This window comes from Patagioenas fasciata, chromosome W, assembly GCF_037038585.1.
Source record: "Patagioenas fasciata isolate bPatFas1 chromosome W, bPatFas1.hap1, whole genome shotgun sequence".
Lineage (NCBI taxonomy): Eukaryota > Metazoa > Chordata > Aves > Columbiformes > Columbidae > Patagioenas > Patagioenas fasciata.
This window is the reverse complement of record NC_092559.1, coordinates 989,888-1,017,413: the sequence shown is the minus strand read 5'-3', so window position 1 is coordinate 1,017,413 and position 27,526 is coordinate 989,888. Positions and strand designations below refer to the sequence as shown.

Below are 27,526 nucleotides of genomic sequence, written 5' to 3'. Positions count from 1 at the left end.
CTGAGCCTGTAAACACAGAGTTTGGGGGAAAAAAAAGCCCACCGAACCAATCACAGCGGGAATCTCTTGAAAAGGAAACACAAAAGGAAACACCATCTTGAACAGTCTCAGCAACAGTGGTACCGTACAGCAAGGAAATAAAGAGCTCTCTGAAATGTAAGAATGAACCTATCTGTTCAGATTGCTTACAGGTGACATTACACCATCTGCCTGGGCAGTGTGCCCGTACAAAGGAAACCGCTCCGCAAGAGTCCAACCTGATGCCTTTGGAAGAAATGGTTACACAAAAATAAAATACAAATGATTTTATAAAGTATAAATGAAGTTACGCAGCACCGAGCTGCAAAAAGTTCTTAAAAATCTGCAAAACGGCCGGTGGGCACGGGAAGGAGGTGACTGCCCCGGCTGGGATGCGCTGGACCGCAAGGCTCAGCATCTGAGATGTCCCTGGGCGTGGGGACACGTCCTGCCCGGCCAGCGGCTCTGGCTCCGATAACCAACCAGCACAGCGGTGCAGGGCAGGGAACGGCCTGTCCCGAGTCTGCCCTGTCACCCTGCGCACAGCGGTCCCCCTGTCACCCTGCGCACAGCGGTCCCCCTGTCACCCCGCGCACAGCGGTCCCCCTGTCACCCCGCGCACAGCGGTCCCCCTGTCACCCCGTGCACAGCGGTCCCCCTGTCACCCCGCGCACAGCGGTCCCCCTGTCACCCTGCGCACAGCGGTCCCCATGTCACCCTGCGCACAGCGGTCCCCCTGTCACCCCGTGCACAGCGGTCCCCCTGTCACCCCGCGCACAGCGGTCCCCCTGTCACCCCGTGCACAGCGGTCCCCATGTCACCCTGCGCACAGGGGTCCCCCTGTCACCCTGCGCACAGCGGTCCCCCTGTCACCCTGCGCACAGCGGTCCCCATGTCACCCTGCGCACAGCGGTCCCCATGTCACCCTGTGCACAACCATCCCCGTGTGCTGCTGCCTCCCAAGGCAGCGCGGGAACGCGGGGCCGCAGCCGGGGAGCCGCTCGGGCAGCACCGATCGCTAGAGAACGGCCCACAGAAGACGCCTCGTTTCTGCGGGTTTATTAGGACACAGCTCTAATAAAAGGAAAACAAGAAAGGGGGGGAAAGAGAGAAAGAAAGAGAGAAAGAAAGAGAGAAAGAGAGAAAGAGAGAAAGAGAGAAAGAGAGAAAGAGAGAAAGAGAGAAAGAGAGAAAGAAAGAAAGAAAGAAAGAAAGAAAGAAAGAAAGAAAGAAAGAAAGAAAGAAAGAAAGAAAGAAAGAAAAAGAAAGATAACTAAAAGTTTTACAGAAATTCCTGCATTGTCGGACAAACCCAGAATTCTTTCCGAAGGACCCGGTGCTTGTGCATCCAACTATTTCTGCGCCGGGGCTGTTGTTTTCCTTTGGTTCTGTTTTTGTGTTTTGGCGGGGGGGGCTCTGGGGCCAGGGCTTTAAAGAGTTAAAGGCTCCCTACCATTAATTTGCATCTGGTGCTTTTAGTGTGTGTGTGTGTTTTTTTCTTCCCTGAAAAGTTGGCAGAGCCGCCGATTTTCCATAATGCAAGCATTTGGGAATTGTGAGCGGAATGAAACCGATCCAATCTCCTGACTGCGACATGAATTTTCATTAATTACAACCTTGTCAGCAAAAGCATTATCAAAGCTGAATATGAAAATGCTAATGAGTTCTCATTTGCATATTTTTCTTTGTTGGAATGTCATTAATTATTACATTTTATGATGATGAATGCAGCTGTCGAAGCTCTCCGATGCATAATTAGCCATCAGAATGCCAGGAGCCGATCAGCATTTTTGGGTGAAAAAGAAGAAGGGAAAAACACCCAACCCAACAACCCAAATTTCCCTTTGGCCCCCGGCGCTCCCCGCGAGCCCCGAACTCGGTGCCGCGATGCTCCCCGCGCTGGCTCCGCGAGCCCGGGGACGGGGACGCCCTTCTCCTCCTCGCACAGAACGCGGTTTGGTTTTGCCGATCGTGCGCTTATACAATTGGAGCTGCTCTTAATAAAAAAAAAAAATCGTTATTCCAGCTTAATTAATGCCACGCTTAATTATAACACCATGATGTCAGCGGTTTTAATTAAGTATTGGCTCGGTTACAAAAAAACTCCTTGCTGCAGTAAGAGTCGCTACGGGCGGGTTCGTGCGCATGGCGGGTTTGGGGTGCTCCGGTTCGGGAAGGGCCGGGGCCGAACCCCCACGGGAGGAGAACGCGGGTGAGGTGCAAACCGGGCAGAACCGCGGCGCCGGCGCCGCCCCGGCAAACCCTCCTCGGCCACTGTGCTTCGGAGCTAAGGCGTAAGTGAAGATGACAAACCCGAGCTCATCCTCTCCCAGCCGCTGGGAACGGTGTTTATAAGTAAAAAAAGAAAAACAACACGGAGCAGATGGGACCATTACACATGACCAAACCAATCAATCACAGATGAAGGGCCCAGGTGCAGCGCAGCCGCGCAACAACGCACCATTTCACAGTCTGTCAGACACATACACATGGTCGTACATGAATGACCCTCCCCGGCTCCCCCAGGACCTCATCTGGAGCGCCGCTCCCCTCCCGCTGCCTCCGCTCCCGCTGACGTCTTCATCAGCCCTGCCCGCTGCGGGACGGGCACGGACACGGGCGCCCCGGGCGATGCCCGCGCCCCACGGCCCTCCGGAACAGCTGGAAGGGTTTGCAACCCGCCACCCACGGGTGATGGGTAGGACAGGAGAGCCGGGATGTGCTGCAGGACAGGCCGCAGGGTGCCATGGTGTCCAAAAACCACCCCAAGATGTCCCAGAGTCACAGCGAGGTGTCCCAGAGCCATCCGAGGTGTCCAAGAGCCACCCCGAGGTGTCCCAGAACCACCCCAAGGTGTCCCAGAGCTACCTGAGGTATCCCAGAGTCACAGCGAGGTGTCCCAGAGCCATCCGAGGTGTCCAAGAGCCACCCCGAGGTGTCCGAGAACCACGCCAAGGTGTTCTAGAGCCACCTGAGGTGTCCCAGAGCCACCCAAGGTGTCCAAGAACCACCCCAAGGTGTCCGACAACCACCCCAAGGTGTCTCAGAACCACCCCAAGGTGTTCCAGAGCCACCCCAAGGTGTTCCAGAGCCACCCTAAGGTGTTCCAGAGCCACCCCAAGGTGTTCCAGAGCCACCCTAAGGTGTTCCAGAACCATCCGAGGTGTCCCAGAGCCACCCCAAGACGTCCCAGAGCCACCTGAGGTGTCCAAGAGCCACCCAAGGTGTCCCAGAGCCACCCCAAGGTGTCCCTGAGCCACCCACCACCCCAGGCAGACAGACAGACGGACAGACGGGTGGCCAGGGAGGGGAAGAAAGATGGTTTGTGTTTGTAAAACCAGCCGGGACAAAGCCGTTTGTAAACGCAGGGAGAAAGATCTGAAGTCCCAAAAGCCCTGTGCCAGTGGATGATTTGGGGACCGCACCCGTGTCCCAGCGTCCACCCCACAGTGACGGGGACACCTGCTGCTCCCCTCCCAGAGGCTCCGCTCGGCAAACCCCAACCTGCACGGCGGGAACAAAGACCTCGTTTTGCCATTGTGGGACCGATTCTGCCGGTCCGTTGTAACCGGACCCTGAGATGCTCGTGTTGCAGACGCCCACCCCATGGAAGGGGCTGCCCAGGCAAAGCCCAGAGAATCCCATTTGAAACCTGAAAACACACTGCGGTTACAAGGCACCAAAACAGGTTCATTTAAAAACAAACAAACAAAACCTTTCAGGTTTATTTTAGCTCTCTGCTGTCTCACAGAACGCTCAGGGCTGCTTTACATATGCTTTAAGATATAGGTTTTCATTTATACGGAATTATTTCGGAGACTGACCAAGCTCCTGTTTGGCAGGTTTTGACAGCGAATAGGAAAAGAAGGTGCAAAGGGGAACTTCTGATGGAACATCTACTAGAGCCAAAGTCTGTCTCCCGCACGCTGTTCTGTCCAACCTGTCTTTTCGCGCTTTTTGCGCAAAGTCCTGAAAACACGAGCCGCATCTCTACTCCAAAACTATCTCTCCTCAATTTTGGATCGTGTTCAATTCACAAGGCACAACTCATTTTCCAGCAGGTTGGGCAGCAGCGGAGCCACGGAACACAAGGCTCCCCTTCCCATCGCCCACCCGGGCCAGCGCCGAGCCGCTCTACAACACGCGTGTTGGGTTGTTATTGGGAGACTTTTCCCCCCGTTCTTCCATTAGTACCTCGGAAATACTCACGTATTATACTTCCCAGAAATATTTATGCTCCTACCATTTAATGCTGCCTACTTGCTTGCACAAAACTTTGCCTATAAACTCCGTAACCCGTCATACCTATTAAAATTTTCTAGTGCTATCAAGAAAAAGAGTCAATTGCTGTTTGCAACGGGCTCCCTTCTCTTCCAACGACCAGAATCCACGCATTTCCATTAATAAATTTGTTTTCTGGCTCTAAAGGAATTGCAGTATAAAAAGCAGACGTGCACGTTCGATCCTTTCAAATTGAATTTCCAAAAGCCGAGCCTATTCTTGCTCCACATCAAAGGCACTAAACCACCATTTCCTCCGCGTTCCGGTATAATCGCGGAGGTTTAGTTTGTTCTGTTAGGCTGAGCACAACAGGTAAGTGCGAGGAGCACCTCTGAAGGAAGAAGCGCACAGTCGCAAAACCCTGGAATATATGCCAACGTATATTCCAAATACCAACGCGCTCCTGTTTTTAAGGTCTGATAGGATCTGGTTCTAGCGCTGGCTGTTAATGTGGCCCTGCGCTGTTTGCTCTGGATGAGAACTTGTGTGTGGAATTCCCTTCACATCTGGCCTGCGAGCAATGATGTGTTTGTCGTCCTCTGCACGCCTGTCCTCCTCCTTTCACCCGCAAAGGGAGGAATCCTCAATATCAGTTTGATATTCCCACTTTAGCTCGCTGCTGCAGCACCTTCGATATTCCCATACTATTCTTATGCCACATTTCAACCTGTATGTGTTCATGATAATCAATGAGTCGCCCCTGAAGAAAGTAAGCGAATAATGCGATACATGGCCCCGCGACGCCGACTCCTCCCGTTCCACGCCATGGAGTGGGAGCCGGTCACAGTCCCCGGCAACTCCCATCCCCTCGAGGGAAACATCACAAGGTGCTAAAGACCATGGACAAATCTCCATCTCGCTCGGAGAAAGCGAGCGCATCCTGAGCTGTGCGATCTACACGGGGGCAGAAGATGCGTTGGTGACCCAGTGGCAGCAAGAAGAGCCTTGGGAATCACAGAATCATGGAACAGTTTGGGTTGAAGGACCTTCCTGGCTCCCCAGTGCCACCCCTGCCATGACAGGGACATCGTCACCAGCTCAGGTTGCTCAGAGCCCCGTCCAGCTTGCAAATCAACAAACCAATGTGAGAGCACCAGCAGAGCACAGTGCCTGGATTTATTTAATTCTTCTCCATTCAAAGAGAGCAATAATGAAGCGGGAAAGGGAGAGGATGTGTTAAGGAAGGGCTGTGTACAAAGTAGGAAAGGAGTGGGCTCCACACTCCTTCATCATTTTTTCCTTCTGTTCCCTCTTTCCTTAGTTTCCTGCTTTCCCGGCTCCTCTGTCCTTCATTATCCTCTTTCCTGTTATTTTGCTTAAAACTGGCAAAAATTACAAACTGCACAGGCGTTAAAACTGGCCTGAATTCCAAATATAAGCCCAAATCTAGGCCAGAGGTATATTTGGCAAATACAAATCCTTGCCAGATTTACACAGCTCTAATAATAAGGTGACAAGAGCCGTGCACGGGATTACGGACGTGGCCTCGCTCGTCCCTTATAAAGTGCCAAAATAGTTTCCTTTGACTTTTATTCAACCTTTGCTCATGAATCTCAGACCACGAGCTCCAAGAACATTTAAAAAATCGAGGGCGAGACACAAAGCTGTTCAGTATTTGGGCGCGGGTTCAAAGCGCTGTGCCCCATCGCCCCGTCAGGCAGCAGCAGGAGCACAGGGGATGTTCAGGACACGGGACCTGCTCCCCACACATCCCGGCCCGGCCGTGGGGCACAACCCGCTTTCCTATTCACTGTGGGGCTCAGCGCAGTTTCTCCTCTGTTCAACACGTGGGAGAAGGAGCAGGTTCATGTTACCCGCTTTCCTTATCATCTCGGTCGCTGAATCAGAAAAGTCCTTTTTACATGTCTTCCTCCTTTCCTTTTCTTCCCCTTCCCTTTCCCTTCCCTTTTCCTTTCCCTTCCCATTTTCCTTTCCTTTCTCCTTCCCCTTCCTTTCTCCTTTCCTTTTTCTCCTTTCCTTTCTCCTTTCTCTTTTCCTTTCTCCCTTCCCTTCCCTCTCCTTTTTCCTCTCCTTTCCCTCCCTTTCCCCTTTCCCTTCTTCTTCCTTTCCCTCTCCTTTCCCTCCCCCTTTCCTTTCCTTTCCTTTCCTTTCCTTTCCTTTCCTTTCCTTTCCTTTCCTTTCCTTTCCTTTCCTTTCCTTTCCTTCCCTTCCCTTCCCTTCCCTTCCCTTCCCTTCCCTTCCCTTCCCTTCCCTTCCCTTTCCTTTCTCCTTTCCTTCCCTTCCCTCTCCTTTTTCCTCTCCTTTCCTTCCCTCTCCTTTCCCTCCCTTTCCCCTTTCCCTTCTTCTTCCTTTCCCTCTCCTTTCCCTCCCCCTTCCCTTCCCTTCCCTTCCCTTCCCTTCCCTTCCCTTCCCTTCCCTTCCCTTCCCTTCCCTTCCCTTCCCTTCCCTTCCCTTCCCTCCCCTCCCCTCCCCTTCCCTTCCCTTCCCTTCCTCCTTCCCTTCTCTTTCCTTTCTCCTTTCCTTCTCTTTCCTTTCTCCTTTCCTTCCCTTTCCTTTCTCCTTCCCTTCTCTTTCCTTTCTCTTTTCCTTTCCCCTTTCCTCCCACCGCAGGGCAGGGCTGCGGCCAAGGCACCGTTTCGCAGCTCCTCTCTTTCAAGTGCAGCTCGCTCCCCTGGCTTTTGTATCATCAGCAAAGCTCATTACATGATGGAAGAAATATGTGGGCTCTTAGGAGAGAACAAGTCTGGCTTCAAAGCCCAGCCCGTTCCCAACATGTTCCAGGTGTGCGCCACATGAGCAGGCACCGAACTGGCAGCTGCTGGGGGTGTGATGACAGCTCCATATAACGTGATCAAAACCATTTCACATGTAAAAAAAAAAAAGTGAAAAAAATCAAAGTTGGACAAAGAATAGTTCCAAAGAGGGGAGAGCCCGTCAAACAAAGGGTCGGCTAGTGAAACCATGGAGTTAAACAGCAACGATTTTGCTCATGGGCATGGAGAGCTGATTTTTGCATCAAGAGCAGAAGGGAAAGCGCCTCTGTAACAAACACATCCTCAGTGCCCCCTAACTCCACCGCACCCATGGAACCCGGACCTGCTCGGCAGAGAAAAGGCCAACGTGATGTGTCACCTCTCTCCATGGCCCTTCATGCCTTGAAAGTTCTTGGGTTCCTGCAGCCTCCATCAGTGGAAAACAAGGACGACGTGGAGTGGATTTGGGGCATGGACCCAAGCGAGCCATAAGGATGCGTCAGGAGGGTGGCGTGGAGCTCTAGGAACTCCAACACGGCTGAGCCGAGGGCTGCAGGCGATAAGCTCAGACTCTGGTTAGGTCTGGGTGCTCCCATCCCCAAAACAGGGATTATGAGAGAATTAATCACCCACTCAGAGATTCCTCTGCAACCCCTTGCGTCCCAAGAGACGTAATTCCAGAGGCTGGCGCTGGAATAGAAGGCTGCTGAAGCCCCAACGTATTCTCATCATGATAACCAAGCAAAGTATTATCCGAATTACACCAGACATTTCACTTTTCCAGCAGAAGCTGCAAGAAGATCCTTACCAGGAAGGTCCAGCTAAATTGACTTGGAAGCTTCATGATCCATCAGGCTACCAATCACACTCCCATTTCCCACGTATCAGCCCTCGTCACCTCGGATGCCACCAGGGATGCCATTGCCTCCCTCCGTTTTCATGTTCAGTGGAAATGAAGCACCTTGTTTTACCCCCAGCTTCAGCGCTACCGCCATTCGCTGGGACATCATTCCTGCGACGGCACCCAGACCTAACGAGCACAAGACACTAATGAATCCGGCCCGAAAAGAGGCATGAGAACCTCTGATATCAAATTTGTGAAAGCAAAAACACCTCTGAAGAAACATGAGACTCAAGGACAAGGCTGGCAGGACGACCAAGACGGAACTCCGTCGGTACATTGAACGTTAAGTTCAGTCCATCAAAGTGTGAAGCTCAAGGACAAGGCTGGCAGGACGACTTAAATGGAACTCCATCGTTACACTGAACATGAAGTTCAGCCCATGGAAGTGTGAAGCTCAAGGACAAGGTTGGCAGGACAACTAAGACGGAACTCTGTTGGTACACTGAACGTGAAGTTCAGTCCATGGAAGTGCGAAGCTCGCCCAAGTTCATCCACTGCAGATGGTGCCAGCAGGAGCAGGATTCTTCTAGATCATGAGGGAGCTCAGAAAAGCATCAGAGCTTTGGATATCAGTGCTTTGCAGACCGATGTCCAGAGTGGCCCAGTGTGAACTTGAACCCGAGGGTGAATGCAACAGCAAAACACAGGCACACATCCCATTGTCCCACCCACTCCTACACACCATGAACACCGAAACACTGCAGGTGTGGGACCTGAAGCATCTGCCTTCAAATGCCACCATGGGACCAGGCCACATCAGCCCTCCCATCCGGTGAAGAGTGTGTTCATGCCAGCAGAACTCCAAGGCCCCCACGGTTTGCCTTGAGCAGGCAGGACGGAGCATCCCACAGAAACCGGGTGCAAGCGCTCCAGGTCAGGCTTGTGCACCTGTGACGGTGCCCTCCAGGAACACGTTCTCCTGACCCAGCTGAGCTCCTCCCTATGGATGGGCCAAATCCTGTCCACACACAACGGTACATCTTGTGAAGATGGCAACATACATTCTGGTTACTTCAAACTATCCTAACACACTCCAAGCAGAGTGTTGCAGAGAACGCGTTGCTCGGTCCTTGCGGGACAGGGACACCGGGCGCGTGGCACCGCGCGCCCCGCGGTTCTCCCTGCGGAGCAACGGGAGGACCTGCTCGCTTTGTTGTGTCTTCCCCACAAACGTGAAATATTCCTTTCTCGTGTTTAAGAATTCTGTGATGGCTCCTCCACCGAGTTTAATCCGTCTACTGATGTTCTCACCCACTGTGTGAACACCCATTCTGGAATAATCCCTATTTCCTTCAATATTTCTTGACTCTCTCCTGGGAAATTTATATCCGATTCTGGCATCTGTTCCCCATCCTCTTTTGTGAACACTGAGGCGAAAAACCCATTTATTTTTTAGCAGTGTCTACATCATCTGTCAATAAATTACCCTTTCCATCTCTAAGAAGTCCTAAAATCTACTTTACTGACCTCCTCTTCTCTATGCATTGCAATAATCTTCCATGATTATTTATCTTAACCTCATGTACAATTGGTCCTTTCTCTCTCTTTGCTTTCCGATTATTATATTTTACGCCAAAGCTTGCTCCACACGTTCTCTGACCGTGATGTTTTCCACGTTCAATTCTTGCCTTCCGAGAGTTAAGTTAAAATGTAGGAAGGAAAAACACATCCTCCTAGAAGATGCATTTGGAAAGAGCAAATCTGCTGGCAACGTGAGCCAGAATCGGGCATCTTCAGTTCTGGTGCCATGTAAAAATGAAAATAGAAATAGCAGAAAGGATACGGACATTTGGATATAGATATCATAATTAAAAGGTATTTAAACAACACATTAAAAATGCTTGTAACTCAGTTCTTGCTGATCTGTTTACATAGCTTCCTCATCCAAGAATTAATCCAAACTGCTTTTTCCAAATAATTCACACACATATATATATATATACACACACAGACAATGTCGCTCTTTTTAATATTTGATTGTTGGCCTAATTTCTCTTTATCACATTTAGTCAGCATGTTTGCTTCCCAGAATATCCCCCTGCATCGCTTCTCCTTCTGCGCCCTTTGTACAACTCTTGGATACGCTCACAATCACGTAGGAAAGGTTTGCGGGCAGAGAAGCGATCGGAGCGCTCTGATTTTAGTTAAAAAGAAATAGAACGGAATTAAAGTACCGATGGTTCCTGTTAAATGCATGCTCCATATCTTTTTATTTCACGTGGTACGAGGATCAAAGCGCGGCCGCGGGATCCCATCAGCCCCGTACAGTGTGAGAACTGGTGCTGTCCTTAATTCAGCCCATATGGCGAGATGTATCTACTGGCATGATGCTGGGGAGAACGACTGTGCCCTCCTGTCATACCCTTTTTATCATGTTCATCGGGACTGGTTTATATTTGATTTGGTATATTCCGTGCATCTGACCGAATGTGCTACACGCAGCGGCTGGGCCGGAGCTGTCCCGAGAGCTCTCCAGAGACAGAATTAAACCTTTAACTACACAGGGAAACACTTCTTTTTCCTCCAAGACTCCCCATTCTTCCCATAGAAGGCAATGATCGTTTTGTCTCCTGGATGCATCCTTAGGCGCAGAGAAAAGCACCACAAGCACCCACTGCAGCAAAGCCGAGGGCACTGTGGCTAAGCTGGGACTAAGGCTGGGACTAAGGCTCGGCCACCTCCGAGCCATGACGGCTGCAGCTTTATCTATTTTTTGGTAGGAGAACACACTGAGACCCAACAAAATAAGTTCATCTTCTTTACCTAATGCCTCATTCGACCCAGTATCTCCGCACACTGTGCAGTTCAGACTGAAGGTAGGAACGGGCTCCAACCGATTATCAATTATCCCGCTAACCCCGCATTGTTTTACACACTCTGTGCCTTAACTAGAGAGCAGAACAAACCCATTGTTTTTGCCTGTTTAACGGACCATGACCGGAGCAGCTATGTAAATGACCCAGTAATTCAACAAATTGGTTTTGTCTCCCGGATTTTCCCACGTGTCCGCGTCCCAGCTGCAAGGCAAACCCAGCGCTCCCCAGCCGCCTACCTGAGCTGTCTGCTCGCTGCCCCGCGACAGCACAGGGATCGCCACTAATTCACAAACCAAGGGCTTTTCGGCGGGGTTTTTTCAGGAGAAAATAAAAAAGCCTAGGAATGGTTTTCCCGCTGGGGTGAGATTCTCTAGAAATCGAATTTTTTCCTCTCTATGAATATTTTAAGGAAGTCATTTATAGGTTTCTCTTAATGCTCAAACAGGTGTGAGCTCCAATTCCCTCCGCCACCAATATCAGCTCAGCTGGAGCAAGAGCAGCAAATGTTTATCTGAAAGCCAGCCCAAGTTCATCTCGGCAAAGGGCAGAAGCTCATTAACCATTAAAGCGCCGTCCGGATGTCGCTTCGCGAGCCCTTTCTGCATTACACGCCTGTGAAGCAGAAAAATGCGGCGGCTCGAGCAGACAAAACCAGGGCCCCCGAGTAATTAGCGCAGCTCGGCGCCCTTCGCTTTGCTGGGGAATGCGCTTTGGAGGGGACCGCCAGGATTCGGGGTTATTATTATTAGCAAGGCCGCTCCTCCGGCTGCACAAACGGCGACTTCAGGCGATATTGTGCAAACTGACAATCTGTACCGCAAATACACATCAAACACCGGGGTTTCACACGGCTTTAGTCCGTGCCACGCTACGAAGAGCACGACCGGCGCGCAAAATAACTTATTAAAAATGCTTGGACTTGTTTAAGAACAAAACGCAGCGGAATGTAAACTTCACCGAAAACTATGTAGTACAAAATAATATTTCAATTCTTTGCTGGCTCTGCAGACGTTAATTGCCAGTCTACGGTTTCTATTTATACATCTGCTGCTTGTTCCCCAACTAAATGGAAATGTCCTTGTAATTCCTGCTGTCCAGGGCTGTCCGGAGGCTGGGGCTGGATGCTGCAGCTCAGAACTGACTTGCTGCAAAACGTGTTAACTCTTCATTCCTACCTACATCTACAAAATGCTGCTCGGTGCTGATTTTTCCTGCTGATTCTGTTCCTAGGCAAGGGGGACGAGAAAAGCAGCAGAGAAGCCGGGAGCCGGTGTCTTGTACAAAGCATTTTTGAGCATGTTTCATGGCCCCCGCTGACCGCAAATCCCGCTGTGGTTATCTCAGCAAGCTCAAGCGCCACACCTGAGCTGCGCGGGTCTCAGCCTTGGCACCCGGCACGGGGAAACTGCCGCTCGGGGTTATCCAGAAGCACTTTGTTGTGCAGAAGCCGCTCAGAGTAATGCAGAGAAAAAGGCTGGAAGAAATCCCGCTGTTCCGGGCCAGGGGAGGGACGCGGAGCCTCCGCTGACGCACAACGCGGATACGCGTCCATGAAAGCACAGAATAGACCTGTCTCAAACGAGTCGCTGTGTTTTAACTCGGCGCTTGCCCTCACAACCTTCCAGGGGGCACTTATTTCCCAGCCAAGTGCCGTTTTAACGTTCAGACCCGCTGAAAATGAGTTATTTGGGTTGGTGAACCAATCCAGATTCGGTAAAACTACTCAAGAGGTGACTTTTCCTGGACTGAGGCTGCAAAGCCCGGCCCAGATCTGCCCTTGGGCGCTTGCAGGGCGGGAGGAATGAGATGGGCTGGCGGGGGCTCCCGGCCGTGGCCGCGGGTGCCGTGCGGTGCAGCTGCCCGAGGCTGCAGCCACGAGCGGAGCCTGGCATTCCCGGCCCTCTGCTTTCTGAAGGCCTTTCTGGACCTTTTTAGTCGCTACAGTCAGATTTTGTGGTGTTAAACCTCGTCTTAGGTAATGCTACAGCACAGATTCTTCCAGAAAAGATCCCTCAAAGCTCACTTTCGGCTGCTATTTAACAGAACTGCCCTGTTTCTTTCTGTGTGTCGCACAGGACTCCTTTTGCCACATATAATAGTCGTGTCTTTGTTTTCTATATACTCACCAGGCTCATCCAATTAACACCCTTTAAGACTAATACACTGCCCGGAGGAGGTTTGGGAAGCGCTCATAGAGAAACAGACACCCACGGGAAGGGGCGACCGAGCGGGCGTCCCCGTCACCCGTATCCCCATCGCAACCGCGGCTCTGGGTGTCACCAAACCGAGAGGCCATGGAAGGCTTTCGCGGTTCAGATTTCCAACCCAAAACCGCTGGCCGCTCTCCGACGTTTCCCTCGTGGTTGCTCAGGTACCTTCGCTCCTCCAGCTGCGCAACGGGACCCGCGGCCACCTGACACAACAGAGGTGGCGAAAGGGAATTCAGGCTCCTATGCGCCAGACGCCAACTGAGAAAAGTCAAAAACGTGCCAGGATGAAATGTAATCTCATTTCAGGAAATGTTGAAATCATTTCTGCAGAAGGTTAAAAAAATAATAATCAGGCTGAGTCAGATCCACAGCATGGAAAATTTCAGCCCAAATGTTTATGGTTTAGCGATTGAAAGCAAGCCCTTATAATGCTGTGTTGGGTAAACTTCACTAATCTGCAAAAATTCCAGCTCTGCTTGTAACAACAGTAACGGAATCAAAGCTCTGTGGATTAAAAGCCACAGCAACATTCGTGCGGAGACAAGGGCTATCGTAGCATTTAAAATAACGTTACCAATTGGCACGTGCGGGAGTATCCAAGGAACTCGGGGTGCTTTCCAGGCAGGAATTCATCCCATCTTACAATATCCCTGCAAAATATCCAGCGTGTGTTCTTCGGAGAGATGAACCGAAGGCACAGCAAGCAAACAGCACCTTCTTGGGAATAACAGCGCTGGGGGAAATCAGGACTGGGGATTCTCCGAAGGGAAGAGAGCCGAGGGGAACACTTACACGAGCACTAAATCACCGACCCGCTGCCACAGCCACCGAGACACGGACACTCAGCAACCCTGCACCCTCTGAGAGGGTCACGATGGCACAAAGTCAACAACACCCTCCAGTATTGTAGAAACTTTTCCAGCAACATCTATAAAATCACCGCTTTGAACACCAGAAATATCACGTGGGGAGGGCAGGAGTACGCAAACCGTGCCATAAAATAAGTGCTTTGAATCTTTTCTATTCTCATTTTTACCGCATCCAACAAACTGGGTTAATCGGCTTTGTGAAGGCAGCGCAGGTTTTGTCCCCCGTCGTCCCCTCTGCTGGGACGGTGACCAAGGCGTTCACAGCTTCACCCTGTGCGCCGCGTTCAATTCGGGGGGGGTCAGGGCACTTTGAAGCGACACAAACCTAAATATTCCTGGTAGGCAAAGCGAGGAGAGGAACTGAATTACAATGAACGAGCAGCTGTCACAATATGACCACAGTAACCAAATCAAAATATCAAGCGCTAACCCAGATGAGATTCAAAGGTCACCACATAAGCCAGCAGCTTTCTCCAGCAGCGCCCGCAACCTCGCTCTAATCCTTGCAGAGAAATGCTCCATTAAGCTCCAGGAGGGTTAGCAGCGAGTTACCGCACGTTGTAAAGGATAAAACCCTAGCAAGAGATCCCAAGAAGGATGAGGAACATTCCCTAAGAGGGCAGCCGGCAACGGGAGAGGCGATGGGGAGCGATGATGGATGCGCCGTGCCTGGCGTGGCTACCAGCCCATGCACATTGCATCGCCGGGCACGTTCCAGTACACCAGTACAACACCAGTACAACACCAGCTCAAGCTGGAGGATTGTCAAGCAGCTCTTTGGCTGTTGCCGAGAGAAAAAGGAGCATGGAAAGGAAACTACAGTGCGACGTGCAGGTGTGTAACAGCAGTTTACGGGGACCTTCCCCGGGAGGCTGGACAAGCCGGCAGGAGCAGGGACACCAGACCACACGTGGGGAGCGGGACGGGGGAGCTGGTGCTCTGTGTCTGAGCGAACGGTGCTCGGCAGCCTTCATCACCACCACACAGCTCGAGCCTGAGTGAACGGTGCTCGGCAGCCTTCATCACCACCACACAGCTCGAGTCTGAGCGAACGGTGCTCGGCAGCCTTCATCACCACCACACAGCTCGAGTCTGAGCGAACGGTGCTGGGCAGCCTTCATCACCACCACACAGCTCGAGTCTGAGCGAACGGTGCTCGGCAGCCTTCATCACCACCACACAGCTCGAGTCTGAGCGAACGGTGCTGGGCAGCCTTCATCACCACCACACAGCTCGAGTCTGAGCGAACGGTGCTCGGCAGCCTTCATCACCACCACACAGCTCGAGTCTGAGCGAACGGTGCTGGGCAGCCTTCATCACCACCACACAGCTCGAGTCTGAGCGAACGGTGCTGGGCAGCCTTCATCACCACCACACTCACGTTGCTCCTACAATCGCCAGCACAGCCGCGAGCGGTGCGGGGTGAGCCGGTCCCTGCCCATGCGGCGCTGCCCGTGTACACTCGGCACAAGCTGTTAGTCGCTCACGTACGCTGGCACACGCGCTGGTCTGCGTAGGGACATTGTTGCCCATACTGCCGGTTGAAATTGCCAAACCTCCTTTAAAAACCCCCAAAATTCCAGGCCATTTGAGGAGCTCCGTCTGGGGGACGGTGGCCAGAACCACCGGGACCTCCCGCAAACATCGGCGCTTGCAGGGCCCCTCATCAGGGTATGACCCAGCTCAACCCTTTACCTGGGCGCCTCCGAATGCGCTTTTATAGGGCAGGATTTCTGAAAGCAAGAGAAACCAGTATTTTCACTAAGGCTGGCAAAAATACCAGGAGTGGGGAAGGAGATGTGTGTGCAACCCCAGGCGCAGAGGGTCCCGCACAGGCGGCAGAGGGTTCCGCACAGGCGGCACAGAGGGTTCCGCACAGGCGGCAGAGGGTTCCGCACAGGCGGCACAGAGGGGCCCGCACAGGCGGCAGAGGGTTCCACACAGGCGGCAGAGGGTTCCGCACAGGTGGCACAGAGGGTCCCGCACAGGCGGTGCAAAGGGTCCCGCACAGGCGGTGCAAAGGGTTCCGCACAGGCGGCAGAGGGTTCCGCACAGGCGGCAGAGGGTTCCGCACAGGCGGCGCAGAGGATCCCGCACAGGCGGCAGAGGGTTCCACACAGGCAGCACAGAGGGTCCCGCACAGGCGGCAGAGGGTTCCGCACAGGTGACACAGAGGGTACCGCACAGGCGGTAGAGGGTTCCGCACAGGCGGCACAGAGGGTTCCGCACAGGCGGCACAGAGGGTCCTGCACAGGCGGCACTGAGGGTCCCGCACAGGCGGCACTGAGGGTTCCGCACAGGTGGCAAAGGGTCCTGCACAGGCGGCAGAGGGTTCCGCACAGGCGACAGAGGGTTCCGCACAGGCAGCACCGAGGGTCCTGCACAGGTGGCAGAGGGTTCCGCACAGGCGGCACAGAGGGTTCCGCACAGGTGGCAGAGGGTTCTGCACAGGCGGCACAGAGGGTTCCGCACAGGCGGCACAGAGGGTTCCGCACAGGTGGCAGAGGGTCCCGCACAGGCGGCACTGAGGGTCCCGCACAGGCGGCACTGAGGGTTCCGCAGGCTCCCCAGACCCCATGGCGTGACTTAAGAAGGGAGTGTTGAAACTCGCATGCTTTTTTTGGCTTATGTCAGCCCCTCTAAAACTGCTGTAACCATGTTTCGTACGTGAACACATACAAACGACTACAAGCTCCAACACTGCCCCGTATGTTGAACAACTCGCAAATATTTCCCAATATGAGAAGACGAGGCGTATTTCAGGGACGTATATAAGAGCTGAAGAATGATACATCGCAGTTCAGCCCCGTGTTTCCCTTGGCGCGCGTTCAACCCTTTACAGCGCAGCGTTCGGTTAGTTCATTGACAACGGCAGAAGAAGGGTGTGATCTTGGCCGAGCATAAACATTACTAATATTTTTACATCATCTATTTACTTTAACCAAACTCATTCATCAAGCGTAATTAAAGAAAGTAGCTATCATTCACTTACAAATAATTACAGCCTCTCGGCGCGCTGCCGCCGTGTTTAAAAAGCCACCTTCCCACCCTTAGGCCGAGCACAATCAGCCCCAAAACGCGCACCAGGGGTTTAAGCCCTCGGAATTCTCTTTCTGGTTCACTTATTCCCCTTTTGACAACGCGGCCACGTTAGGAAATGCGATTTCTTACTTTGTATTCTGGAATTGACAAAGGGAGGAGAGAGATTGTCGTGCGACCCAAGGTCTCTGCTGGCCATATGATCATAGTGAGTCCCATCTCCATAGTTCTGTTGACAAATTGGGAAAAAAACACAATTTTACAAGTTGAAAAGGCATTTCGCGCAACCTACAGGTCCCTGCTTCCCTTTCCGGTGTGAAGTGGGCTATCAGAGATATCGCTGCCTATTGATTCTGCTGGAGCGACGTGTTCCGGAGCGTTTTTAAAGCCGTTTCCAATGGTTATTTCATTAGTACTGACTTTGCTTTGCTGTGTGGATAATCCCGAATGGGTGACTGGCATGAGGCGCCTCAATTTCGTGCTGTACCATCCAGCATCAAGCTCTTAGCATCAAAGTCTTCCTGCCCTCAACGTGCAAGAAGAGCGAAGAAATACTTCTTCTAATGTTTTGCTATTTTAATGTAGAAATTTGCTACATGCACGCACTGGCCTATTAAAAAATCAATTAGAAATTAAACTACAACTATTGGCCAAGGCAGCAGTTCTGCAACGTTTTGTTTCTTCGGTTTGGAAGAGCTCAGGAGCAACTAATTCTGCCGACATGGAAATAGCATGGGAAGGAGAGGTCAGGCTGTCTGCAGAACAGCTCTGCAAGTCAATGCACGGGCCTGATTGAAACCGCAGAATTCTTCCCGGGCTCGTGTTCCTTTCTTTATATCTCAAAACTTAATTGTGCGCTCACATTCAAGTTTTTGCATGCATAAATAATCGTGTGTGCAAATTTCGAATTGACTTTTTCAAAACGTTTTTCCCTCGGAAGCAATACAAGTGTCAAGTTAAAAAAAAGGGATAAAAATGCAGGCGACAGATGCGGGCGGTAATGACGTAATGGATGCTAAGCAGCACGGAATAAGAAAAGGTGCAGGGGGGGGATCCCCTGCGCTGACCCCCGTTGCAGCCCCCGAGGGGAAGGACGGGGCAGGATGAACAGGGAACCACGCTTCTCCTCCGCATTCGCTCCAGGGCACGGCGCCGCTCGCCAGCCCTGCTCCTTCACGTTAATTAGAAAACAATTAAAGAGCAATTTAAACAAACTGGTTAAATAAGGGCAGAAGTAAGAGCGAAGGCACTTTTTGCCCAGCGTAAGTGTTCTTCATGCGTTTGCAGGAAGTAAACACAAGTAATCATCGTGGTGCTGAAGCACAAGGCGGGCCCAGCCGGGGAGGGGCAGGGCTGGGATGCTCCAGCCGGGGAGCCGGGATGCTCTGGTGTGGGAATCGGATGCTCTGGTGTGGGACCCAGGATGCTCTGGTATGGAAGCTGGGATGTTCTGGTCAGGGACCTGGAATGCTCTGGCTGAGGAGCTGGGATGCTCCAGTGTGGGAGCTGGGATGCTCCGGTGTGGGACCTGGGATGCTCTGGCCAGAGAGCCGGGATGCTCCGGTGTAGGAGCCGGGATGCTCTGAACACGGACCTGGAATGCTCTGGCTGAGGAGCCAGGATGCTCCTGTGTGGGAATTGGGATGCTCCGGTGCGGGACCCAGGATGCTCTGGTGTGGGAGCTGGGATGCTCTGGTGTGGGAATGGGGATGCTCTGGTGTGGGAGCTGAGATGCTCTGACCAATGACCTGGGATGCTCTGGTGTGGGAATCGGGATGCTCCAGCGTGGGAGCCGGGATGCTCCAGCGTGGGAGCCGGGATGCTCTGGTGTGGGAGCCGGGATGCTCCCAGTGTGGGAGCCGGGATGCTCTGGTGTGGGAATGGGGATGCTCTGGTGTGGGACCTGGGATGCTATGGTGTGGGAGCCGGGATGCTCCCGGTGTGGGAGCTGGGGTGCTCTGGTGTGGGACCTGGGGTGCTCTGGTGTGGGACCTGGGATGCTCTGGTGTGGGAGCCGGGATGCTGTGGCCAGGGAGCCGGGCTGCAGGGGGGGCTGAGAGGACAGGGCCAGGGCAGCCCCCACTGAGCTGCTCGGCAGCGGTTCGGGCCACACGGCACAGCTGCTCTGCTGGAAATAGCATCTCATCCCCACCGAAGTAACCGGCATCCCAGCCCGGAGGTGTCCAAAGAATGTGGAGAATCACTGAGAGCCGCAATCGAAATGACTGAGTCCAGCTGTCTCGCCGAGCCCGGCAAGCGCCGCGCGTCACTGCGCCAGAGCAGCTCCGTGCCTGCGTCCCCTGCGGGACCCCACCGCACGTGGGGGCAGAGGTGTGGGGGGACAGCCCTGGTGGTCCCTTCTCCAGCTTCACTGCCCAATTCTTGGCCCGTGGGGTGGCCGTGGAGCTGCCCACAGCCTCTCCTCGGCTCTGCTGACACCCGCGATCCCCAAACCCCCGCAAACCCAACTGCGGGAAGGGAAGAGCGGGCAGAGCACCCTGCGGCACCCGCTCTCTCAGGGGTGCGGGTGCCTTGTACAGCCCAGCAAGAAAAAACGGTTAATTAATATTCTCACCACCTGTTCGAGGTAGTGGAGCAGGTGCCAAATTCAATCACAGGATCAAGTTTGAACGTTCAGGAATGAAAAAAAAAAAGGCAATTTTAAAGCCAGACTACGGCTAACTTTGCATGCCCGTTTTTCTATGCAATCAGGTGTAAAACTCATATTTAAGATTGGAAATTTACATATGCAGGAAGTCTGGTTTGGGGAAAAAGATTAGATATACTTACCCTGGATGGACTAGGATGTCCTGTATTCCCCCAGGACCCTGAGCTAGTTCTGTCTTCTACATCTAGGGACAAAAAAGTTCTTTAGGCTTTATTGCAATAATTCTTTCCTTTTGTATAGGCACTTTTAAATTAATGTTTCAAATTAATCTCCTGTTGCCTTTAATTAAGAATCAGGCACAGGGCTACTACGATGGTAGTGGCTTCTGACCCACCGCTTAAATTAACTCATTTAAATTCACAGCAGAAATGAACCGGACCCTCAGGATCCTGAGGGCTGAGCAGCAAAGTGGCTCCAGCAGCGCCGTGTCTCAGCGCTTCACAACGGGATGCTCTGGACCACGGACGCTCCGTGTCTCAGCGCTTCACAACGGGATGCTCTGGACCACGGACGCTCCGTGTCTCAGCGCTTCACAACGGGATGCTCTGGACCACGGACGCTCCGTGTCTCAGTGCTTCACAATGGGATGCTCTGGACCACGGACGCTCCGTGTCTCAGCGCTTCACAACGGGATGCTCTGGACCACGGACGCTCCGTGTCTCAGCGCTTCACAACGGGATGCTCTGGACCACGGATGCTCCGTGTCTCAGCGCTTCACAACGGGATGCTCTGGACCACGGATGCTCCGTGTCTCAGCGTTTCACAACGGGATGCTCTGGACCACGTGCGGTCCGTGTCTCAGCGCTTCACAACGGGATGCTCTGGACCACGTATGGGCCCACCTGGATCTCCAGCACAAATCCATCTGTTGTCAACAGGAAAAGCAAACCCCGGCACCATGAGGCATGTCTGGGGGAAATCAATGCTCCCCACATCGCCTCCTCCAGGCTTTGGCTCCAGAACAGCTCGGGAGCACCTACCAGCACCTCAGGCGAGAGAAAAGCCCATTCCTAAAGCTAAGCAGAGATTTCTGTCCCTTCCTCTCTCATTTGACAGAAAACTCTTGGCAGCTGTTGGGTGGTTTTACCCGTTCTGGGTGGTTTTACCCATTTTCCCCCGCATCGCTAGACCGCAACACCACATTTTCCTCCCCAAATCAGGTTGTAAAGCCATTCTGCACCGGGTTTAACGGGAGCTGTGAATAATCCCACTGAAATCACAGTTTGCTCTGCTGTTCATTCAAATAAACGAGATCACTCACGCTCAACATTAAGCACATCCTTTAGTACAGCGGTGGACTGGGCCGGACTGCTTAAATCCATTACCTATTCTTGCTTAGAGTATTTTACATCTCAGGAAATGTGATTGACATTGATCTGTAACAGCTTTATTGCACATTTCAGTGCGATTTTCCACCTTACTCCTGTGTACCCACTGGCATCCTAATGAAATAGGAATATTGCTCGCTTTTGCCATGCACAAACACGAGCTTTAATTTAACTGGAGAAACATACATTTGGGGTCAGCGGGGGCTCCACGCGGCCCAGAATCCGACACGGGCATCGGCTCTGGGATATACGGTACTGGGACCAGGTCTGGTTGACTTCCAAAATATATTAAAACAGCATAAACCACACAAACACAAAACAATAAACCCCACACATTTGTACAGTTTAATACTTTGCCCCGATTGCAATTCCTGTTATCTCAATAACAGATGAACGTGTTAATAGCACAAGGCACTCTTAGGTAAATATTTAATTAAGCTCCAGAAAAAAGAAAGAAAATGTGTATCATTTACCTGACAGATCAGATCAAGCATTCTATTAGGTTAATTAGGTATATTTTTAAAAATCATTTGTGTTATGTAACAGGCAATTAACTGTGCAGAGCCCCCATCCACTGCCTGCTAAAAACCAGCGGCTATTACCCCCTGGCTGTGATGGGCACCGTCCCACCCTCCAGCATCCCAGGTTCCACACTGCACCTGTGTATAACAACCTTCAGTTACTAATGTATATAACAGTTATTAATGTACGTCTTTCTTGAAGAAGAGCCAGCTAATCCGAAGCAATAGCTGCCGTCAAGGCCCCTCGTCCTGCCTGTGGCCACACGGGATTTCCGCGCCAAGCAAGCTTTGCAGCCGCTGTTCTGGGCATCAGGATTTATACGTTAAGAACGCAGGGCATGGTCTTGGGCCCTCTAATGCATCACCTACAATAGACTTCAGAGCCTGCTCTTGGACACAGAGCCCGAGGACGAGCCAAGACTAAGTGGGGCGAAAGCCCAGCCTAGGAGAGGGAAGCACGGCCCAGCGGGATGGACTCGGCTTTTGGGGCCGCCTTGGGGAAGACAGACATGTACGGTACCCAACACCATTCTGCATAGCCAAGTATCCCACAGTGGGTGGAGATAGCAGTCTAACCTCACCGAGCAACTCTCTAAGACTCGCCTACACTCCCAAATTCCTACCCGCCTCCAATTTGGCTGAAAACTCCCACATAATGCCCATGTTCTTCCACCAGAGCAAAAAGTTCCAGACTCCGATCAGAAAAGGCCAAGCGATGGCTCTTGTGCCTTATCTTCGGGGGTCGCGTCTTAGCTTTCCACCAATTTTCTTTGTATTGAGACTTAAATGTGCAAACTACACTATATTACTCTGCAAAACATCAATGAGAAGGCTTAATTAAGTAACACTGACAGATAAATCCATTTCTTTCGCAGTAATCAAATCAAAGCAGGTTGACATAACACAGGAACTTAATACGGTTATTCCCTCGTAATTGGAAAAAGGCCCTTTACTTCTCATTAAAGCAATCTTCTGGGTATTGGCATAATAAGAAGGCTCAGGGCTTTAATACTGCCCTATAAAAGCCCCAAGATACAGACCCCTTAAGCAAACATGCCAGATTATCTAATTCCTCGATCACAGTGGAACATGTAGTTATTGTTTTAAACTACTAATTCTTTATCTCAGCTCCAGACAAAAAGAAGGAACTCGGTCTAAAGCAGGGAACACGAAGCTGGGGGAAAAGCCGCGTTTTCGAGCAACCCCACCATCTTCAGCTGGGAAATGGAGAGCTGAGCGAGATGAAAAATGCTCTCAGACATCAAGAGTTGCAAAGAGCGAATAAAAGCTCCCGTTTCATCGCACGCGTGTGTTTGCTCGGCGGAAGCTGCGGTGCTGAGCAGATGGGCTCCTGTCTCTTCTCATCGGGTTCACGCGGCTCCTCGTGGCGTGACCAGCGAGCCACCGACCGCCAAAAGCCACCGACCCCTGTCCCCTCCGACCAGCCCCACTCCAACCCGGGGGGAAGGACCCGCACTAATTGCTGCCTACTTCATCTCGCCCAGTTTACTAATAATTTAGCATGACAGATCGTGCCAGAAGCTTTGTAAGCTCCTAAACCTAATTCCGGAAATTTATTATGTACCCTGTAAGTACTGCCACTTAGGTAATTAGGCCAGCGAAACCCTAATGACACCGAAGTCAAGGCAAAATTCTCCAGTGACTTATTCTCAGAGCCTGGATTTATCCCAGAGTGCACAAACACCAACACGTCTGTAATTTTCTCCAGAATCTGGCTCCCGTAAATGAACCTCACTTAATCACGGGCATTAGACCGCGACATGGCAAGAAGCGAATCATCACGGACAGATGCGGTCAGTTTTGCAGAATACGACTCGCGCGCGATCAATGCGGCGGGATTCGAACAGCGTGACTAAAGCCTCGCTCAGCACCTCGGACGTTCCGCCTACAACTAAAACTGGTGTTTAAATGGAGTCAAACAGCACTGAGCACTTGAAGCAAAAGACCTGAGCAAAGCATATGCAACTGAATCTAGAAAAGATGTTCAGTCTGCAGCCTGAGTTTGGCTGGACTCAGCTCATACGATCTCTGTTCATGACCTGGGGAAATACAGGCGGTAGTTCTGGCTGTGTGACCCTCAGCTCAGCTCCTGCTTTATTCAAGGGGCTTTGATGCAGAATCTGGAGGTGCCATGTAAGGTGCCGTGACCTTGGTCGTAATGCACAGCGCCCTGAAGTCCCTTTGGGGAAGCTCCATTCGACCACTTGAGGTGCTCCCAAACACACCTGACAATTCCAAAATTAGGCTGTTGGTTGGTTGTTTTTCTCTGGAAAAACACACAAACCCGGAAAACAGAACAAAAACCACCACAAACACACACACACACAAAACCCCACCACCCAGCAAACCAATACCAGAATCCTCTTTGCCAGAGTCATCCAAATACTTGGGAAATCATCCAAGGCTGTTGCAATAACACAGGGCGATAAACTGGATGACTCTGGAATATAATTTTGCTTGAAGCTCCCACCACCTCCAATAATGAATACGGGCACATACATGAAATCCTAAAATCACATGCTAGGAAATTATACTCTCATGCTTCGCTCTGGTAAATGGTAACATGGGTATTGCTGGCATTTTGCTCCTAGAAAGACAGTTGGGTAAATAAAAAGTAATTATTTAAAAAAGCTTCTGGTTCTCAGCATCGTTCTGAGCAGCATTTTGAGCAGTTTGATGAGAAAATCCTCCCCCAAGCTTCGCACAAAACCCAGAGCACACTCCCAAGCCCTGGCCAAACCGGCATGGACGCTCATGGAAGTCAATAGAGAGGCATACACACACACACACACACACACACACATATATATATATATATATATATATATATATTGTTTTCATCAGGTAAACCTCCTCGCTATGGAAAGACGGGTGAAATTCTTCTGCGGGAGTTTTCCATTTGATCTGAATTGGGACTAAAGCGTCACCTCTGGTGTTTGTGTTCCCTCACGTTGAACACGGCAGCGTTGGGAGAAGCGGCGCAATGGGCATCACGGCACTGAACAAACGTAGTCATGGTGGTGCTGAGCAAGCAGCCCGGACCGGGAAATGTGCCCTTTCTCTGCCCGCTTCACAGCAAGAAATACACAACCAGGGGCCTTTTATTTCTTGTTAACACAGTGCTAGGCCAGATCCTTTTAAAGGATCCGCATAAGCTACATATCAAGCCAATAATTCTTGAAGAATAGTCATTTCGTGTGCACGACTGCAAAATAATATTTATTGATGTAATGATTTGTCTTTGTGGCTCTGAAGTAGAACTGCATTACTATAATTCCAAAATAATGTAACAAACTTGGAAAATATTTTAACATAGAGGAGCATAAAAATACTTAATTGATGACATTTTCAGATTTGAATTTTATCTTCAAGGAAAAAAGAATAAATAGTTTATTAACCAAGGAAGGTAAGTTTCTATGGGATTTAACAGCCAAAATATCTTCAAACGAGAAGGAAAAGGACCGAGATCTCTATGTGAAACAGACTTTTTGCACACACGCCACACTAACCCATGGTCAGCATCTCTCACTGGATCTCCCATTGGGTCCAAAGAGTGAAGGATGGGGACAATCCTGGGCTCTGATTGTGATTATCACACTCAGACAAGCACAAGAACCAGGAACTCGGGCACTGCAGTTTCCCTGGGAGCTCCAAGGCACCTTAGGAACGGTCCAGCAGATCCTGCTCGCACAGACCGAGCTCAACACACCTGCTCTGGGCACTGACACCTTTCCTGCTCTTTGCTTTTTCAAAAGAATTTCATGTTGCTTAAGAACTATGTTTTTTAAGAACGAAATAAAAAGCGAGCTCAACGAAAAAGGACAAAATCCAGAAGAAGGATAAAAGAGCAGCAGATCAAGGGAAGAACGAGCCGGTCAGCTGAAGGGCTGGCGTATTTAAATGCACACCCACTGATGCAATGTGTTTGAAGATTTTGCTCTAAATGTCATATGGTAAGAAGGCACTGGAGAGGGAGGTGCTGTGGAAGAAGGGCAGGTGAAGGTGAGCGAGCGGTGAAGGAGCCAGGAGATGGGGATGGGGCCGACAGCACAGACTGGGACCGGCCACGGGCACCAGGGATGGAAATTGGGACCTGAGACAGGAGATAAGAAAGGGATGGGAGACATGGGAGATGGTGAGAGAGGTGGGAGATGATGAGAGAGGTGGGAGACATGGGAGATGGTGGGAGATGATGAGAGAGGTGGGAGACAATGAGAGAGATGGGAGACGATGAGAGAGGTGGGAGATGGTGAGAGAGGTGGGAGACGGTGAGAGAGGTGGGAGACAAGACGGGGACTGATGAGGAGGGACACGGTTCAGCCCCCGGGGCGGGAGAACCCATACCATGTCAACCCGCAATCACCAGACCAACCACGAGTCCATCGGCCTTTCCCCGAGAGCCGTGTGGAGAAAGCACGGGTTCAAAATGGGGAATTCCTATTGCTTCTTTGGGAAACAATTTCCTACTGGTTTGCTCAAGAGATTAGATGCAGAGCTTTAGGTGTTTTTCAGACCAGCTGCCAGATCTATGCAATGCACTTCAATGGTTGCTGTTAAAGCCACAAATAATTGGAAAATTCCTTTGAATCAGACGGTCATTTTACCTTCTGCCCGAATTTCCAAGGTCTGTACAAACACCCACGGACGGTCGCCACTCGAGAGCATTTGCCGTAAAACACCAAGAGCGTCAACAAGTCTAAACTGTTCTCCACGTCGATATTGCTAACAAAGGATCGCGCTGTGCGGCGCGGGTGAGCTCACAGACCCCGCATTGTCTCCAGGGCGTTACACAAGCTCTTCTCCAGCACACACACGGCACGGAGGCTGTGCCTGGACTTCACGTGACTTTCACACATCCACTCCATCTGCCCAACTCCAGCGTTTAACCCGCTTCTAGCAGATCTGCTGCAAATACAAGCGGACAGTGAGGAAAAGTCTATGTTCTAGTTATATTGTCCCTTCCTGCTTATCAGGTTGATTCTGTTCTGGGTTTGGATAGTTGCGGGCAGGGAGTGCTGTGGGAAAAGGGTTTCCTGAGGAAAATGGCTCTTTTATTTACTTTAACATGAGAGGAGATGAAGTTTAGTAGGAAAGCGTCTGTTTCTCAGGACTCCTTGAGTTACAAAATGAACATGGTTTATAAACTGTGGTTATCTCATTAATTTACTGTATATTCATATATAGTCTATATTAAGTGCTTCATTTTCACTTGAACCCAAGAACCTAGAGCACTGCAGAGTTATAATTAACCACACTTGTTCCAGGCAAAGTGCGTATGTTCTACACCATGACCTAAAAATATGTAAGGGTAGATCTGCTTAAGCTCTCATGCGTAACACATTATGAAGGTCTCGGTTCGAGGCAAATGGACATTTCGGTTTCAAATGAGTCACCAAAGGCGATGGTGGAAACCTGGATGAGAAGCGACCTATGGCCAAGCCACTTGTGATGGGACGGCCAACCAGGAGACAATGGCGGGCTTGTCTTCTCTTACAAATGACAATGACCTCAATGATTCACTGCACGGCACCCCAGGCTTCTCTGCTGAGACACTCGGATGCCCATCGAAGGTCACCTTCTTATTTTAACACTCTTTTGTCCCCTTTCTGGGAGAACTCTTCTTCGAGCTTCTAAATAAATACATTTTCCAATGGTTTTTTTTGCACCAGAAAATTTTTGCCATTAAATATTAAGAAACTCTTTGCTTTAATAATCAAAGCTGGGTCACTCATTCCTAAGGTTTGTGTCCTCGGTACGAACTCCCTGCACAAGGATCCCAAATCTTTCTGGGAAGGCAGAAACACCAAGAGAAATGTGAGCAAAGAGCGCGTTGAGCCCCCATCCCTGGAGGGTGACCATGAGGCTCTTGGGGACATGGGCTGGGCTATGGTTGGACTCCATCATCCCAAAGGTCTTGTCCGACCCAAATGATTCTGGGAGTGCCCAGCAGCTCCTCATTCTTTCCTCCTTTTTTCCTGCAGCTTATGGATGGCTCAGATTTAACTCTTAATTAACAGAAATAATATATGAGGAGTTGGACTTACAAGAAGCACCCCTCTCACAAATTGCTAAAATAAGCTGAATAATGGCATGAAGCAGCATTTAATAATTTGCTCCCCAGTCCCACAGCGTTCGTG

General features: G+C 51.1%; 1 protein-coding gene across 17 annotated transcripts in view; it reads right to left on the bottom strand.

Annotated features, from left to right (window-relative positions):
* LOC136114621 (transcription factor 4) overlaps positions 1-27,526 on the bottom strand; it is a 173,996-nt gene that overhangs the window by 101,633 nt on the left and 44,837 nt on the right. For 15 of the 17 annotated variants that reach the window (XM_065860020.2, XM_065860024.2, XM_065860021.2 and 12 more), the window contains 2 exons: positions 19,642-19,703; positions 16,984-17,080 (listed from right to left, as the gene is read on the bottom strand). The exons of the other annotated variants lie outside the window; for them this stretch is intronic. In XM_065860020.2, coding sequence (XP_065716092.1) covers positions 16,984-17,080; positions 19,642-19,703 — 159 coding nt within the window. The remainder of the gene's footprint in view (positions 1-16,983; positions 17,081-19,641; positions 19,704-27,526) is intronic. 17 annotated transcript variants of the gene reach the window in all.